General features: G+C 43.9%; 1 protein-coding gene and 1 non-coding gene across 2 annotated transcripts; both read right to left on the reverse strand.

Annotated features, from left to right (window-relative positions):
• Positions 1–469: 469 nt before the first annotated feature.
• Positions 470–12,586, reverse strand: Ubap2 (ubiquitin associated protein 2). Its single transcript, XM_078047745.1, has 12 exons — positions 12,522–12,586; positions 11,533–11,602; positions 6,510–6,702; positions 5,700–5,791; positions 5,328–5,375; positions 2,994–3,072; positions 2,589–2,794; positions 2,172–2,271; positions 1,979–2,086; positions 1,777–1,841; positions 1,500–1,691; positions 470–1,412 (listed from the first exon to the last, which is right to left on the reverse strand). The coding sequence occupies exons 3-12, from the start codon at positions 6,691–6,693 to the stop codon at positions 1,317–1,319; spliced, it is 1,170 nt and encodes a 389-aa protein (XP_077903871.1). The 5' UTR covers positions 6,694–6,702; positions 11,533–11,602; positions 12,522–12,586; the 3' UTR covers positions 470–1,316.
• A 766-nt stretch (positions 12,587–13,352) lies between these two features.
• On the reverse strand, positions 13,353–13,431 carry LOC120890204 (small nucleolar RNA SNORD121A). Its single transcript, XR_005734446.1, has one exon. It is a non-coding gene; the product is annotated as a small nucleolar RNA SNORD121A (small nucleolar RNA).
• Positions 13,432–18,017: the final 4,586 nt, after the last annotated feature.

Raw genomic sequence — 18,017 nt, forward strand, 5'->3', positions numbered from 1 at the left:
GCCATTTGTTAAGTTTGACTCAATTTGATTCCAAAACAGAACAGAGTCTTTGGAGGGATTGGACAGATACGGGGCTGCCTTCCTTGGGTAAACATTTTATTTTCATTGTTATTTGTGATCCCAACTTCCTGCTGCTAATAATAACAGGAAATCAAGCAAAAGATAACACGGTTTGATAAAAGTCCCCATTTAGTTTTAGTTGTGAATTCTAGCGGGACCCCTAGCTATATAATAGCCATGTGATTAGCTAAAACACTGCTCTCAACTACAGAGCCCCAACGAAGAAAAGGTAAATTAAACTCACCTTAGTTGGCTGGTTCTTCTGCCACATTAAGTTGACCAATACAGGTCAGGCATTCTAATCTAAGCCCTACAACCTGTGGTCAGAAGCACAGAAGTTTCTGCTTTATTAAGCCCAAGATGTTTCTCCCAGGGCCATCCCTCAGCCACACCACACAGAGACCGTGCATGCTCTCATAACTTTATTAGGTGGAGATTGGGCAAGAGAAAACCCCTGACACCGTTGCCCACCTGTTTTAGGACAACTGGAATAGAGGAGTCTTTGCTTGGAGATGGGCTTTCACTGAAGTGGAAGCAGATCTTTGATTTTTAAAGGGGAGCTGATGGGCTGAACATCTCTCTGAGACCAGATTTTTTTTTTTTTTTAAAGTGGTCAGCCAGAAGGCAGCAAGTTTCTAGGGACTGGACCAGACCAGAAGAAACCCCTGCTCTATGTGAAGACAGGGCCCAGGTTTACGTTGGGCAGTAGATGATGAGCTCTGCTATTCTCAGATCAAGATACCCTGGAATGGGAGCATGACAAATGACAAAAGGACCAATCTCTCAAAAACAGGTATAAAGTAATTGGAAGCTGAAGAAAACTCAAATAATGGTTACAAGGGACTGAAATAAGTCGTGATTCTTCATTGGTATCTGACCATTGCACAATGTGCCTCGAACCAGCCCTTCCAGTGGCAGCCCTTAGCAGCCCATGGAGTAGGGCACCTGTGGAAGGCCTGAAGGCATCAGAGGTGCAGGGGCCTTACATGGCTATAGTGAAAGGGGTCTGGATGGGGAGAACAGAATTGGCTGCCATCTGCAGCTATACCCCCACTCCCCTGGGGCTTCTCATACATTTACAAATACATACATAAATACACTACATACAATATAGTGAGTCTGGGAGCTCCCCACTGAGAGGCTCAGCTGACAGTTACATGTCTCAGAAATTCTAGGGAAGGGTACCAGGCTCCCAGAAACGTGCTCTCCTGTCCAGGGTAAGCCCTACCCCCAAAGCCCACCCCTCTTTTGGAGGTCTAGTTTGTCCAGTATGGAGAGTTGCCATAGGTGGGTTTGGAGGCTTGAGACTTGGGCTGCAGGGAGCTGGGCTGGCTGCGTTGACCTGAACCACTCTGAGAAGAATGAGAAGGAAGAGAAAAGGCTGTCAGGGCTGGGATAGAATCCCCTACCCAGGAAGCCACCTCCATTACTGCACTCACCTGAGTGTCCTGGGGAAGGTGGTGGTGCAGCAGCTGCGAGTGTGGCTGCTGGTGGGCTGGCAGGATGTGCAAGAATGGTGGTGGAGCATAGCCAGGGGCTGCTCCAGGGGCCAGGGGTCCAGTTGAACCCAAGGCCGAGGGCAGGCTGAAAGGTGGAGGGGTTCCTGCATGAAATCCCTGCTTGTCAAAAGTCTGCAAGGCAATGAAGACAATGCTGAGGGTGAGGTTGCACTCTTAACTCTCACAAACCTACCTGGCCATCTTTGTCCTTCCTCACCTGTGTTTTGTAGACAGAACCAGTCATATCAGGCAGGCCAGTGGTACTTGAAGATACTGATACTCCTAGGAGGAAAATCAGGTAGTAGTTCCCATAGACATTTGGTCCCAGCTAGGGATACTCTGAGGGAGCTCTGCCTGAGAGGACAGGCAGAAGATAACTATTCCAAGCTTTAGCCCTAGAAAGGAGGGGCAAACATTACCTTTCCCAGGCCCAGAACCTGTAGACTTGTTTGGTGCCTGTGATGATCCACCATAGCCACCCTTGGTGTAGTCTCCTGCTGCTGTTCCCTGGGTCAGGTCATCATAACCTAGCATGGCAGAGAACAAGAGGCATGTGTGAGCTAAGCAAGCCTCTGCTACACCCTGTGTCTCTGTGCTGGAAGCACCTCTCACCTGTGCTGTAGCTGTGCTGGCCATAACCACTGGCCTGTTGGAAAGGGGTGGTGGGGGTGCTGAGGTTCACACCATGTTGCTTGGCTGATGCTGGAGGGACCTGGTGGGCACAGGTGGGGCAACAGTGTAAGAACACAGGCAAGATAGAGCAGGTCATATATCCTCTGCATAAGGTAGCAGATTACATACAACCAGAGGGGATTCCTTTTCATTAGTGCAGCACATGATATAAAAGCACATGAGGAATATAACCTCACCTGAGGCTCAACAGTTACTGAGGGTCACATGAGACACTCTGAGTAGTATCATGATCTGCCCCCTCCCTGCTGCTCCAAGGAGCTGGATTACAGGTCCAAAGTTTCAACCTTCCAGGGGTATAAGGCCTAGGGAGAAATAACACCACCCACAAATACTCACAAACATGGTGGGCCCATATTGGAAGGCACTGGGCACGCCTGTGTAGTAGGGGAGGCCAGTGTAGCTGTAGCCAGGTGGAAGAGCGGGATTCAAAAAGGGCTGCTGGGCTGTGTGGTGGGTCTGGGATTGGCTCTGCTGTGGCTGAGCTAGCGTGGTGGGGGGTGCAGGGGATGCAGAGTCACCTCGGCCAAACTTTGTGACATCACCTAGGATAAGAGGAACACTGACATTTGTAAATGAGGGGAAAAGCCAGACTGGCTCCTGCAAACAGGAACAGGTCTGGCTACCAGTCAAATACGGATAGTGAAAAGGCCTCTCACCTCTTCAACACCTGCCTTTCAATCTCCTGGGATGAGCTACAGCCTTGTCCACACCCTCCCACTCTCAACCACTGAGCCAACTAACCTGAATATGGATTATTAGTTAGGCTCCCATCTCGGCTGGCAAGGGCTGTGGGTGCAGCAAAGGGAATTCCATAGTAATCCTAGGAAAGACCAGGGGGGCTTATTCAGGAAAAGGTCTCACCCCACTCCCAAGAGAGCACAGCCGGAAGGGAACAGGCAGATGGCACTCTGAGTGACTCCATACTCCTGAATACAGGCTGCATAACTTAAAGGTAGCACTCACAGACAGCTGCAGTTATAGGTTGCCCTTGTGTGTAAGCAGCTTGGTAGCCCTGCGTAACTGACTAGCATGCAGACAGACTGACCAACTGGGCAGCATTCACCAGGCAGAGATGTTGGAGATCCAGTCTCTCAGCCACACCACAAATAGGTACCTGACCAATGTCACAAGCTGAACTAACTTTATTGGCTTTTCATATATTGGAGTCTCTAAAGACCAGTTAAGAAAATTGATGAAATGTAGGAAATTGGGAAAAGGAGTCAGTAGGAAAGGAAAAGCTTACAAAGTTTAAAGAGGGCAGAGTGCAGTGCCAGGTAGGCGCATAGCATTTCAGGTCTAGGACCCCAACTAGCCTCTCCCTACTCTGCCTTAGCAACACTGACACTGCAGAGGACTTAGGACTAAGAATAGTGGATATAACATTGTATGGAGACAAAGAGCAGTGGAACTGTGTGAAAAGGAGACCTGTCTGGCATTTACTTGCCATCTAGGGCTTTGGCTATCCTGGACACACTGAGTAAAGGACCTTGGGCTGCCCTAGAGCTATGGTCACAGCCAAACAAAAGCCACCCTGCCTGGAAATGTCACTAATACCCTTCTTTGGACACATCTCCAGGTAACCTCCAGGAAACCCACAGTATCCTCAGCCTAGAACCCCAGGAGGCAGCAAGACTGGGTAAACTGCATGGACCTATAAGGAGCACAACTGGGAACAGGTATAAAAAGCCCAGAAGGGGGAGTTCATTCACAGATATGGAAATCTAAAGGCAGGCATTAGGCATAAAAGAAACAAAGGCAAAAACATAATCAAGGGAAAAGTAAATGAAAGGTATATGAAACTTGGGCTCAGAGGGGATTTCTTCTAAGGCACAGAGAAAGGAAAGGAATCATCTGAATAAGGGAGGAGAACCAAGGAGAGTCCCTGAGACAGAATGAATTTCTGCTGGCATTTCATGAAGGGAATACTGGGAGCAGAAACATCTCTTTTGCTCCACGGACTCCCAGGAGACCTCTAGCAGAAGACCAAGCTGTCCTTCAGTCATTCTCTGCCTCTCTAAATAACTTCCACTGGTGGAAAAGTGCTTCCCTTCAGACACAGGAGTCTGGTGGGTAGAGGTGGGACCTGCAGCTCCCAGCTTTTGGTGACTTGGCACAAGAAGTACGAATCCCACAGGTACATTAAAGAAGGAAAGGTAACACCTCATTGAGGATAAATCCCCTTCCTCTGGGAACAGGAAAGACCACATCCAGTGGTCTGACAGTCTCTTCCAGGAAATGTCAGGCCAAGAAGAGTGTCTAAATAGAAGGAGATTCTGTCGGCTGGCAGAGGAAGACGTGGTCCTTCTCCAACCACCTGCTTCTGTGTTATCCCGGGGATGGCCCAGTGCTTCATCCTTATTCAGAAGGAAGAGGCAACTATGCTCTGAGAGCCAGGCGACAGAAATCCCAGAGTGAGCATTATTGCACATAAAGATGCGAGACCAGACCAGAAGACACCTTAAGGATGGTCAGTTCCAGCTATTCATTCATCAGAGGCAGAAGACTAACACTTCTATCCCAACGTACCCACCAGCCACCACGGTCCAGAGAACCAAATGGTGCTTCAAGCAAAAAAATATAAAACTCCAGGGCCTACCAAATAACCGGTATATCTTGGGTCACATGATTTTTTTTCCCCCTGCTTTTTTTCTTTTTGGTACTGAAGATTTACCCAGAGGTGCACTGAGCTACATCTCCAGCTCTTTAGCCTGTCTCAAAATACAAAAGAACTGGGGATATAGATACTGGATTCAATCCCTAGTACCGCACACACATGCACATGCAAGGGTACAGGGGAAGATAAAGACCCACATTTAGTAGGGAAGGCATGGTTTACTGGGGCTCTTGGTAACGAAGGCCCTTAAGTTTCCCAGGGATGATCATAGATCATTCATCTGCCAAAGCTATTGGCACACCAGGCACAATCACCAAATGGAAACCAGCTTTCTCAGCAGTAATGTTGAGGCAATTCCTTTGAGGCAATTCCATAAGCCAAGGACCCTAAGGGCCAAGCAGTATGGCAGACACGGGAGGAATGAGAACTGCCATTGCCTTTGCCTCACTACTCCCACTTACCATAGGCAGCCGTGACTGAAGCATCTGGAGCTCATCATACCCGTAGATCTGCAGAAGAACCAGAAAGGGTATTAGGGAGCAGGCCCATTAGTGGCCTAAACAAGATTGGGAGGATAAGATACCCACAAATAGGACCTAGCTCAGTTGCTATGGAACAGATCCCTCCCAGATGGAATCTACTGCCCAGATGGAGTCTAGATTTGAAGGAACATCATGAATCAGAGAAGCAAAGACAGAGGGCTCAGGGAAGAAGAGCAGCCCAAGGTGGGCAGCTCCGACCTAACCCAAGGTTCCCCTCACCAGGTCCTGCCAGGTGCCAGCCCCTGAGGCCAGGGGAGCTGGGGCTGGCCAGGAGTTCCACCGTGCGCTCACCGGGTAGGCAGGTAGCAGTCCTCCAGGGCCCATGAGGTACTGGTTGTGCAGCAATGGAGGCACCCCCTGAGGGAGGTTTGGGGGTGCTTTGCCTGCACAGAGAAAAATCAAATGGAATGGAAATCTACCATAGAGAAGTTCTTCAGCTACTGGAGAAGAGATCCAGGTCTCATGAGCTCGCGGTCTCAGTGCTAACCCTGATGGGTCCACGACAAAAGAACATGGCAATGGCCGTCAGATACAGAAGGTCATGCCAGAAAGGGGCTTGAGTGAAGACAGAAAGCAAACACCACCAGATTCAGGGTGTTTCAACATCAGAGGGTTGTTTCAGAGAGAAATACCTTTTAATTCCTCAGTCACAAAGGTCAAAATATCAAATGAACATAAAAAACAATCAACCTCCTCAAAACAGAAGGAAGCTACACAGTGTCTTAAGAGGGCAGGCTGTGTTAAAAGTGGGTTTGGACCATTTCCACAGGCAGTCATATAACTTGGGCAAGAGATACCCATCTAAATTAGGCCTGACCCCTGTCCCTCAGTCATCTTTTGATCTCAGCTCTGGGTATGAATGAAGACAGAACAATTGGGGATCTAGAAACACAAAAGTTGTTGAGAATCCTGCCCCAGGGAAGGCTACCCAAAAACTCCAACTGCAAGCAATCCCCAGAGGCCAGAGTGAGCACATTATCTTCTAATGTTTGTGGCCATCCGCTGAGCCCTGGCAGCCACCACTAGACACAGTTCCTGGGAAGCCAGCTGTGCACGCTGAAAGTGGCATGGGTGAGCAGGAAAGGTCCCTGGAACACATACCTGAGGTCACCAACGGTGCAGCCCTCGTATTGCTGACTGTGTTCACAGTGGTCCCTCCCAGGCAGAGGCTGCTTGCTGTGCTTATGCTGCCAGGCAGGCTGACACCTGAGGGTGGGGTGCTTGAGGTGGAGGTCGCTGCTGTGGAGAAAGCAGCTGAGGACTGCAGGGAAGGGGCACTCTCCATGCTGTTGTGCTGTCAAAACAAAAGTCCAGACACATGGATCTGGAGGCACAGAGGGAGAGGCTGGCCTGGACTTTGAGCCCACAATCTCATGGCTGAACAGGTAGACAGATGACAATACTAATATCCAGGAACTCTAAGGAAAAGGGTTCTGTGTTCAGTGATCACTGTTGTTTCTTAACACTGCATGAAGATTCAGCCACCAGGACTCATAAACTGAATATCAATAACACTGAAATTGAGCTCTATGACAAAACCCTCTTAAAACGCCTTCAAATTGATCAAGCTTTGTATTTGAAACAAGGTACAGAAGCAACAAACTGCTGATCACAAAAGTAGAGACTCAGAAGAACTAACGTCAGGACCTCAGGCAGCCCAGCCAAGTCAGAGTCTTTGAGGTATTTCTGTCTATTAAGCACTTTAACTATTCTGGTCCATGCCACAGGAGGCCACCAAAGTCCTTTAATCCAAAACCCCAGAGTCTAACAATGCCTCATCAGGGACTACTCCATAAAGACCTGCTCTTATTCATATTCAACAAAGTCCACCCAGAAAGGAAGGGCAATAAACAACAGAAAATTCTGTGAGACCCTAAGTTCCAGAAATCCAGCAAAGCACCTTGAGTCTAATAACAAGGTATCATGAAAAATTTCAAGCACTAAGGAGGTAGAAGAAGAGATCTACTGAATTGGACAAAGCAAGCCCCAAATAGGTAAGAAAAATTTCTCTAAGACTGACTTAAGGGGATTGAGGTGGTGGCTCAGTGGTAGAGTGCTTGCCTAGCATGTGTGAGGCACTGGGTTTGTTTCTCAGCACCATGTATAAATAAATTAATAAATAAAATAAAGGTCCATCAACAATTATAAAATGTTAAAAAAAAAAGACTGACCTAAGTCTTCAAATCAAAAGTTGTAAAGAATATAGTACAGAAACTCCTAGAGGAAAAGCAGAAAGTGGCATCAGGATCAAGGGGTCCAACATGCAAAGTTTCTGTGGACATCTCATCCCCAAAGCCTTCCATATCAATCTGAAGAACATACAGAAATGATTCACCAAGGGCCGGGACTGTAGCTCAATGGTAAAGTGCTTGCTTTGCATGTGTGGGGCACTGGGTTAGATCCTCAGCACCACGTTAAAAATAAAGATAATGTGTGTTTATCTACAACTAAATATATATTTTTAAAAAAAATGATTCACCAAGATTAGGACAGTTGAGGGGCTGGGATTGTGGCTCAGTGATAGAGCACTTGCCTAGCATGTGTGAGGCACTGGGTTTATTCTGATCACTACATATAAATAAATAAAATAAAGGTCCATCAACAACTAAAATATTAAGACAAAAAAAATTAAGACAATTGAAAACAGTTTCTCTGAGGCTACCAGGAACTGTTGCTTTTTCAGCATGGAACCAAGACAAAGGGTGTGCTGCCTGCCCAGAACAGATGGACTTCCACTTGAGACCACCCACCAATCCCTTGCAACAGCTCTCATCAAGGCACCAAGCGTTGTTGGCCATCTAGCCTTTCATAGGAGACAAAAAATGAACCTTCCTCATCCACAAGAAGTGTCCGCTAGAGAATAGTTCCTGATATATTGAAAGGAACTCAATTCCTCCAGAAAGCCTCTCCTCCCTTCTGCTGCCCCCCAACTCTGTCCCTCACCTCCAAGTAATGAGAAAATGCCCAAGTGTGGACCTAACTGACCTACACACCATTTAAAGGGTCTCATTAGTCCATCCAACCAGTCTACAGTTAATCCAAAACCTGGTGCTATCTCACAGTCTACCAAGGGTGGGACCAGAGAAGCCAGGGAAGGAGAAAACAATGAAAGTCCTTCATTCTTTTATGAGGAAGAATTATGAAAGAGAAGAAATAGATCTACTTTATTTCTTAAAAAGCTACACTATTTGTAAAATGAAAAATATAAGCCTGTAATTCCAGTGACTCATGAAAATGGGGTAGGAGGATTGTAAGATCAAGGCCAGCCTCACCAACTTAGTGAGACCTTATCTCAAAATAAAAAATAGAAAGGGCAGCTGGGGATACAAATTAGTGATAGAGCACTCTAGAGTTGAAAACAAAAAATCTGTACCTCCCATCACAAATGTCTATTGGTCTCCCTAATACACAGAATACCTAAAAAGATATGAAGGACTCAACACAAGGAACCAAGAATATAAATAGTTTACAGGAAAAAATTCAATGTCTTTCAAATATATAAAAAAGATGTCCAACTCCAATTAAAAAATACACAGAGGCTAATTTTCCTAATACACTGCAAAGTACAAATATAAGACAATGCCATGCTGAGGAAGCCTGGAGAGATGAGGCGTGTCATTCACTGCCCACGGAGGATCAGGTTGACATCACAATGCAGGGCAGTGTGTATGGAACAACAAATGCACCAGGCATGGTGAGACATGCATGTAACCCTGTGATTCAGAAGACAGAAGTAGGAGGATTGCAAGATTGAAGCTAGCCTCAGCAACTTAGTGAGCAAAATAAAAAGTAAAAAAGGGCTGGGAATGTAAGCTCAGTAGTTAAGAATTCCTGAGTTCAATACCCAGTATCAAAAAAAATAAAATTTAAAGTGACAAATGCCTAATAGTTCCACAATTAGACCAGATGTAGAAGGTCATCCACTCAACACTAGTAGCAAGACTAAAACAGTCCTGAATGGAGGACACAGTCCCTACAGTATAACTGGGAAGAAAGAATAAACAGCCTGTCAACATAAAACTAGCAAAAAGGTATTCCATTAGGGGCAAGGACCACTATGTACACAATACTCTCATTTATGTCATAGGACAAAAGGGAGGATAATTGTTGCTTTTTCTGGGCCTAGGGCTGGGCTAAGTAATAGCACACTTGCCTGCCATATGTGAGGTTCTGGGTTTGATTCTTAGCACTGCATATAAATAAATAAAATAAAGGTCTATCAACAACTTAAAATTTTTTTAAATTGTTGCTTTTTCCTTTTATATGTTTTATTACTTTTTTAAAAAGCTACTAAGGATGGAGAAAATAGGCAATCCAGGGCTAGAACTAAGAAAGTTTAAGAGACCAGAAGGCCTTTACAGTACATAGCTTTTTATAACTATCAATAACAATTATTTTGAATGTTTAACAATGTGACCATTCTGACACACAGAGTGTGGAACTGCATGGGCAGTTCTGGCATCTGGATTACATGACTTGGGAGTTTTCAGTTGGGAAGCAGAGCATGCAGCTCCCAATCTGGTTCTCAGCAAGAGAGCTATGGGCACAGAGGTGCTCCTTATCCTCATGGTGGGGTTAGCTCATTGTTTCCACACCAAGAAGAAAGAGACAGGTGGGCAGCTAAGAGCCTACAATACTCTACCTAGAAGATGGTGGACTCTGAGTTCTTTTGTTATCTTTCATTTTGCTGGGGAAGCGATACTAGGGTTTAAACCCACAGGGGCTTTACTACTGAGCTACATAACTAACCCTTTTTACTTTTTCAGATAGGGTCTCAGTAAGTTGCTGAGACTGGCTTGAACTTGCCATACTCTTGCCTTAGCCTCCCAAGTCACAGTGATGATAGGTGTGTGCCACCATGCCCAAAGCTATGGGTTGAATAACAAAGGAGTTTATGTAAGATTTCACATGGAAAACTGTAGTTTGAAAGTCACAGTATTTGATACCAATACAAGACAGGACTGCCACTTTCCAATCCCTCATCCTTTACTTGCCCTGATTCCTTCCTCGGAGGAAACAAATTTCACCAATTTCCTGCCTCTCTCATTCATTTTCATCCAAAATCCTCCCTGCTTGTAGATCATCCCCTACTCCAACGTTCCCTGAAGCTTCCATCACCTGGACATTCTGCTGTCTCGGCATCTTTCAACTTACCCAACTCTCAGCTACTCAGCTTTTATTTAAACACCTCCAATAACATCCCCTCTCCTTTCCCTACCACTCATTTCTTAATCCACCACCATCTGGCCAGACCATTTCTATACCACTTGAAACTACACTCCCAACTTCACAACTGATCAAGTCAGAATTCAGAACCATAATCTAGTGTTATTCTTAGCATACAAAAACACTTCCTAGCCAGTACTTCCTTTTTCGATCTCTTCCAGCCTGGCTTCCTTGACAACATAATTTTGCTTCCATTTTTGCCCTTCCACCCTTCAGACTTCCTTCTTCAAAGTGTGCACCTCTGAAACAGGGAAGATTGCACAGGCACAAATCAATAGGACACCAATGGCTACCACTAGGAATGTCCATGACTACCAAAAGAATGGAACATAGTTACATTGACTGGGCCAATAGCTAGGAATGTCAGTCTCAGAGAAAAATGTGCAGGTGTTTGCAGCGCAGGATAGGAAATCCTTGCCTAAGCTAAGCACTCCCTTTTCCTTTTAAGTATTTGCTCTACACCAAGTAGTAGAGGGTTCAAGGAACATCGATCTTGATTAAAAATGGTTTTTAGAGGAGTACAAAGGTCAAGTTAACAATGAACCTATTTCTCTCAAAAAGCTACAAATGCCTCAACATAACAAGTGCCAGAAAATAAAACCTCCTCTGTTGGGTAGAAACATCTCATATATCGAATGGGAACTCAGGAAATTCTTGGGGAGCTCACCACCTGACATCCCTAGTGATATCATGTGTGGTCTGAGGCAATTCATGCAAAGAGCCACATATCAGAAAACATGTCCTCGTATCAAACCCAGAAAACCTATGGTTGAACCATGTAACTACTCAAGACACTTCATGCAAACAAATCCATATTATCTCAGATTTGAAAATTAATAAACTAAAGTTCCAGGTATGCTAAGGAGGGGTGTTGGGGAGGGAGCCTGTGGACACTTACTGTGTGTGGTGTGCTCGAGGACAGTGCTGCCTGCGCAGAGGAGAGGCTGCTCTGGTGACTGGAGAGTGAACTAGAAGACAAAATAGAGCACCCTGTGTCCATCCAAACAGGTACCCAAACAGGTTATTCCAAAAGAACGAAGCACACTGGGCTCCCAAGGTTATATTCCTGCTTGGCCCTATCCCTGGGGAAGCCTCCACATCAGACCTCATGCCCTTGGAACCAAGTGACAGGATCCTGGTTGTGAGAAATGATCTAAAGTCTCACTCACAACAAGATCTGATATCTCCTGGCCTAGGAAATCTATAGAGGAAAATTCAGTAAACTATAACTCTTTCCTCTTCAAGCAATAGAAAAAGTGAAAACAGGTCTCTATGAATACTGTCCTGCGCTAAGAGCTCATAAAATCTTTGAATGAGTGAAGAAAGGTCTGTGTTCAACCACATATGCCAGAGTCAGAGCCTGAATTTCAATCAGATTCAGAGTTCAAATAAAAAGCTTTTGCTCCCAAGGGAAAGGGTCAAGATGGAGCGCTACACAAAAGATATAGGTAATAAACAACCCCATTTTCCTACACCTATTCAAATAACTTCTTCTCTGGAGTCATGACAAGTATTAAGTCAGACACCTGCTCAGAAATCCAACATCATTCACATTATATATCAGTGATATGGGTCCAGAGCAGGGGACAGGCTATACTCAGGGTGTCTGCCTGATGTCCAAGAAGAGTCACAGGGAACCAAAGGCCCATTCGATTCCAGGAGAACCAGTGCTCTGTGCCAGCAGAAGCATTATAAGACAGCAAGATTTTTCTATCTGGTGGTATTTGACTTGATCTGGGCAAAACCTAAGCTAGAGTATTAATTCAAAAGCCCAAGATGTCATGTCAGAAGCAACAAGTATGTTTTGTTCGGGGAAACAACCTTCTACAGAGAATCTAGGACTTTGCCCAATGTACTTCTCACTCTGGGCCCACCTTTCCCCCATACCTGCTAAGCTGAGAGAGGGGGTTGCTGGACAGGTCACCAGGCTGGGACAAGGAGGGCAAAGTGGCAGTGTGCTGGGATGCGGAGGGCAGAAGCACGGTGCAGGAGGTGGTGCTGGGCAGGGAGCTCACAGATGGGAGGGCAGAAGGAGGGTCTGTTGTCTTTGGAGCTGGAACGGATGAAGTAGCTGTAAGAAACAGATCTGTTTAGCTCCAGAACCAACCCTGAGTATCAGAAATCTGTGCAGTATCTTGTGACATGTCACACTCAGTGAAATATATACAACGTTAATATTTCCTAGGACAATGCCCAAGCATGATGCCAAGATGGTTCCATCTCTGTATAATAAGACTACCAAAAGGACAGGTGATGCTCAGACATAGAAGATTGAAAGAGAAAGCAGTGACACTTTTATAAAAGTAAACTGTCCTATAGAAACCTGACCCTTGGCAGCAAACAGGAAGGAAGAGATGTTGAGATTGGCAGATATATAGAGTGAAGCAAATTTTCCTCCAAAGGACAGTAAAGGAAAGTAAAAAATTGACTGGCAAGACCACCAAGAGTACATATCATATACCCATTCAGGCTGACATTATCAAAAGCTCAGAGCCAGTTCAGGGCAGAGGGAAAAAGGCCTGAATGTAGACACTATGAAGAGATCTATGTGCCTAAAATCGACAAGAAGAATACGTACCTGCAGTCCAAACACATACTTTTCAAATGCTTAGTGAGAATTTCCTTGGTACATGCATCAACAGATTAATCTCAGAGCACATAAGCAAGCTTATCAATTACTAGGCTTCAGAAAGCATGTGGATACAATCAACCCCACCAGTGGAAAAGACTCAGTTTTTGTGCTATCCACACATACAACTCAGATATGTGCTTGGAAATACATCACCGTCTTTTCCAGTTAGGAAGGAAAACAGCTGTACCTTCCAGCATGACTCCTGTGAACCCACAGGGAATTCCGTACTCAATAGTCTAACTGGAAGGGGAAGTTCAAAACAAAAAAAAAAGGCAGGTAGGCACACAGCCAGGTCAACTCTTTCCAGGATCTTCCCCACTGATAGTCTATTCCAAAGATGAAACCAGATGAAGATACCACTAATGTACCTCCCCGACAACTAAGACCCCAAAAGGTACTTCCCAGGGCAATGGATGACATTGCTAACAGACTCATAGTGAGCCATTCTCTCAAAGAACAAGAAATAGGGCCACAAGAGGAAACAAAGAACAAATTATGTAAAATAAAGACAGCTGGGCCCAGTGATACATGCCTATAATCCCAGCAGCTCAGGAGGCTGAGGCAGGGGGATCACAAGTTCAAAGCCAGTCTCAGAAACTTACTGAAGCCCTGTCTCAAAGATAAAAAACGCTGAGGAGGTAGCTCAATGGCAAAGTACCCCTGAGGTTCAATCCCTAGCACCCTAAAAAGAAACACATACCTTAAATGCATACTATGTTTTGCAGATACTTCATATCTCATGATCTCATTTTAAAATATCTCCAAACCACTTAGAACCCCTATATGCCTTCATGAACCTCCAACAGGACAAAAGAAATTTGCTACTTCTGCTGCTAGAATGAAGTCATCCAACAAGCTCAGAGCTGCCAACATTTCTCTGAATAGCCCTGGCAACCCAACTTTACCACTAATACTAAAAACAAACCCTGGTGCATCAATTCCATTATTTCAATTTCAACTGTGTCTGCTAGAGTTCCATATTAATGCTCCCCAAAATCCTAATTAAAAAATGTCATTCTGGCTTTCAGACTCAAGAGTGGATAGCCATCATCTCACTGAAAGATCAAACAGAAACAATATAAATAATCACAGATGAGTGAGCCAGGCACCAAGGAATGAAAAAAACATCAGGGATTCACCCACACCACCTCCAGTGATCACTGAGCTATTGTGAGGATAGGATACCCCTCATCTTTCTCCAGATCATCACCAGCGTACACTTTCGGTCTCTTCCTAAGCAGCAGTCCTTCAGGTTCCAATAGCAACGAAACACGAATAGCAATTTTTTTGCTTTAAAAGTCCATCACAATCCCCATTTACCAACCTGTCTCTAAGCAAAGCCCCTTTTAAATGAACATAATACACTGAACTTCAGAAGAGTCCAATCAGGACAGAATAATACCAGATTATCACCATCTTGCTGTAGCTACAAGATTTCTAATAATACCCTCAACCATCATCTTGGACGTGGGAACTAGCCAACCTTTGTTAGCTCTGCCACAGAAATAAGACTAGATTTCAATTAACCAATGAATATGGCTTTACTCTGTTCCAGTGATGAATCAGAACAGCAGTTTCCAGAAAAAAATACAACTGGTCTGTTTTTAGAGAAGTAGCCGTTGCCCAACTGTTATTTTCCCCAAGACATCCACCATACTTTCCTCTAATTTTTACCAGCCATGGACAAGAGTAGATAGTTGGTTGATATACTTACTGTCTGCTGTCTGCTGATTTCGACCACCGTCATGCCCATTCTACAAGGAACAGAAGAGAAAATAAGTCAACCCACACATCTACTCAAATGATTATCTATTTGACATTCTACTGAGACTCAGAGACAACCATATGAAGTATAGGTTAATGGAGGGGCAAACTGTCTATTTTATTCTGGTTTGTATGTTTGTTTGTTTTTAATAAGAGAAAAAATAATCCAACAAACAAATGAGCCCCAAGGAACCAATATTTTTGAAACTAGATTGAGTATTTGTGGAAATAAAAAGGATAGAGGAAGCAATTAATCAGTCCTAAAACAATTATTAAAATATCCAACTGAGACAGGTGTGATAGCACACACGGGTCATAGTAGCAACTCAGGAAGCTCCACCAGGAAGATCACAAGTTCAAGGTCAGCCTCAGCAAATTAGCAAGGCCCAATCTCAAAACAAAAAATAAAAGGATTGGGGATGCAGCTCAGTGGTTAAGCACCCCTGGGTTCAACCTCCAGTACATTCCCGCATTCTCCCAACACACAAACTACACCATTTCAATGTATACATTGAAATCTTCAGGCACTTTCCTATCTAGGGCAAGTTTTATCTCCTGGATGTCATGTGTGCAAAAAAGAAAACATGTGCAAAATAGAACAAAAGAAAACTTTATATCACTTAAAAAAAATGGGCCTCAGAGAAAAAGACATGAGACCTCAAAATAGATTTTCTGAAGGAGGAAGTACAAAGTGAGGATGATGTGAACCCTGAATCAAAATTCAAAACCTGAAAACAACTGGTATGAGGAAATTGCGAACATTTCAATGGAACTAAGGTGCAAATAAATGCATTTTTAAAAAATATTTTTAGTTGTAGATGAACACAAAACCTTAATTATATTTATTTTTATGTGGTGCCAAGGATTGAACCCAGTGCTTCACATATGCTAGGAAAGGACTCTACCATTGAGCCTCAACTGAAGCCCTGAAAAAGGCATTCTTAGAAATGATGCTTGCCTCTACAGAGCAAGCCAGGGAACCATGGCATGGCACAATCAATAATAGATACCACAAGGCTTAGCCATTGTCCCCAGATAAGGGGAGGAACTTGAAAAAAGCTACAAGGCACATTCCTTTTTGCAAATTTCAAAACTATTAAAGAAAAAGATTTTATGTCTGTGGCCTATGTATTAACCCAAATCTAATACAAATCATGACTACTGAACTTACTAACAATATTCTCTATTATCCAAATAACCTGTAATTATTAAAAGAAATGCAGACAGTAGGGGGGAAAGAGGGGAGAGAAAGGTATACAGTAATAATAGAATGACTAGGGGGAAAAAGAAACCTCATAGTTAAATAAAAGTTTATAGTTAAGGAAAAGGTAACACAACATACCACATCAAATATAGAAACTGTGTGGAGACTAATGAAAAGTCTAGTGTCCATCCTTGAAACTAGGGTTCACTCACCACTAAATATATTTGTATGATTTTCTAACAGGTGAATTCTAAACAGTACAAACCATAAGATTTAAAGAAGTCGTTCCAAGTCATGTGGGATGGTGCACACCTATTGTCCCAGTGACTCAGGAGGCTGAGGCAGGAGGATGGAAACTTTGAGGAAAAGGCTGGGGTTGTAGCTCAGTTTGTAGAGCACTTGCCTTGCACATGTGAGGCACTGGGTTTGATCCTCTGCACCACATAAAAACAATATAAAGATATTGTGTCTATCCACCATAAAAAAATAATAAAAAGAAAAAAAGTTTGATGAGAGTCTTAGTGAGGCCCTAAGTAATTTGGCAAGACTCTGTCTCAAAATAAAAAATAAAAAGGACTGGAAGTGAAGTTTAGTGGAAGAGCACTTGCCTTGAATTTGAGTGGCCCTGGATTTAATACCCAGTATTCAAACTAAATGAATGCAATAAAATGCAAACAATTGACAAATTGATAAAGGTGGATTTTATGCAGAAGAACGGCAGAAGCAAAAGCAAAAAAGTATCAAAGGGTCCAGCAGAGAAAAAAAATCCACAGAAGAGGGCCGGGGTTGTGGCTCAGTAGTAGGGCACTTTTAGCACGCGTAAGGCACTGGATATATATTCCCTGGCACCACATAAAAATGAAAACAAATAAAATAAACGTATTGTGTCCATCTACAACTAAAAAAATATATATATTTTTAAAAGTTTCTTAAAAGTCTGTAGAAGAGCTAAGCACTATGAAACAGGAACTCAGGAGGCTGAGGAAGGAGGATTGCAAATTGGATACCAGCCTCAGCTGGGACCCTCTCTACAAAATGAAAAATAAAAAGGGCTGGGAATATAGCTCAGTGGTAGAGTGCCCTGGTTTCAAGTTGAAGTCCCAGTACCACACATACACAAAAAAATCTACATGAGAGATCAGAAATCAAGTAGCTAACCTAGACACAGTGGCAAGTCTCTATAATTCCAGCAGCTCAGGAAGCTGAGACAGGAGGAATGCAAGTTCAAAGCCAGCCTCAGCAATGGCGAGGCATTAAGAAACTCAGTGAAACCCTGAAAATAGGGCTAGGAATGTGGCTTAGTGGTCAAGTGCCCCTGACTTCAATTCCCGTAACCCAAAAAAATAAACAACAACAAAAACCCTCACATTCAAACCTGACAGGCATAGAAGAAAACAGTATGGCCTGGAAGTTCCTTAACCTCTACTATGCCCAGGAAACTGTCATCATTAGATACAGCTACTGATAATCTAGATCTGACTTGAAACTTGGCCAATAAAGAAACATTTTCCCTGGAGGCACATGATTGTTTAACTTTAAAGCTGTCTAACTTGGGAGTGGGGGGACAATAAAACACACTAAGCAAAAAGAAAAGGAAAAAGAAACGATTGGGGGCTGGGGTTATAGCTCAGCAGTAGAGTGCTCCCCTAGCACAGGCGAGGTCCTGGGTTCGATCCTCAGCACCACATAAAAATAAATAAAGACACTGTGTCCCAATTACAACTAAAAAATAAATATTAAAAAAAAGAAAGGTATCTTAAAAGAAAGAAAGAAAAAATTAGAG

The sequence above is a fragment of the Ictidomys tridecemlineatus genome, chromosome 4 (assembly GCF_052094955.1).
Source record: "Ictidomys tridecemlineatus isolate mIctTri1 chromosome 4, mIctTri1.hap1, whole genome shotgun sequence".
Classification (NCBI taxonomy): Eukaryota; Metazoa; Chordata; class Mammalia; order Rodentia; family Sciuridae; genus Ictidomys; species Ictidomys tridecemlineatus.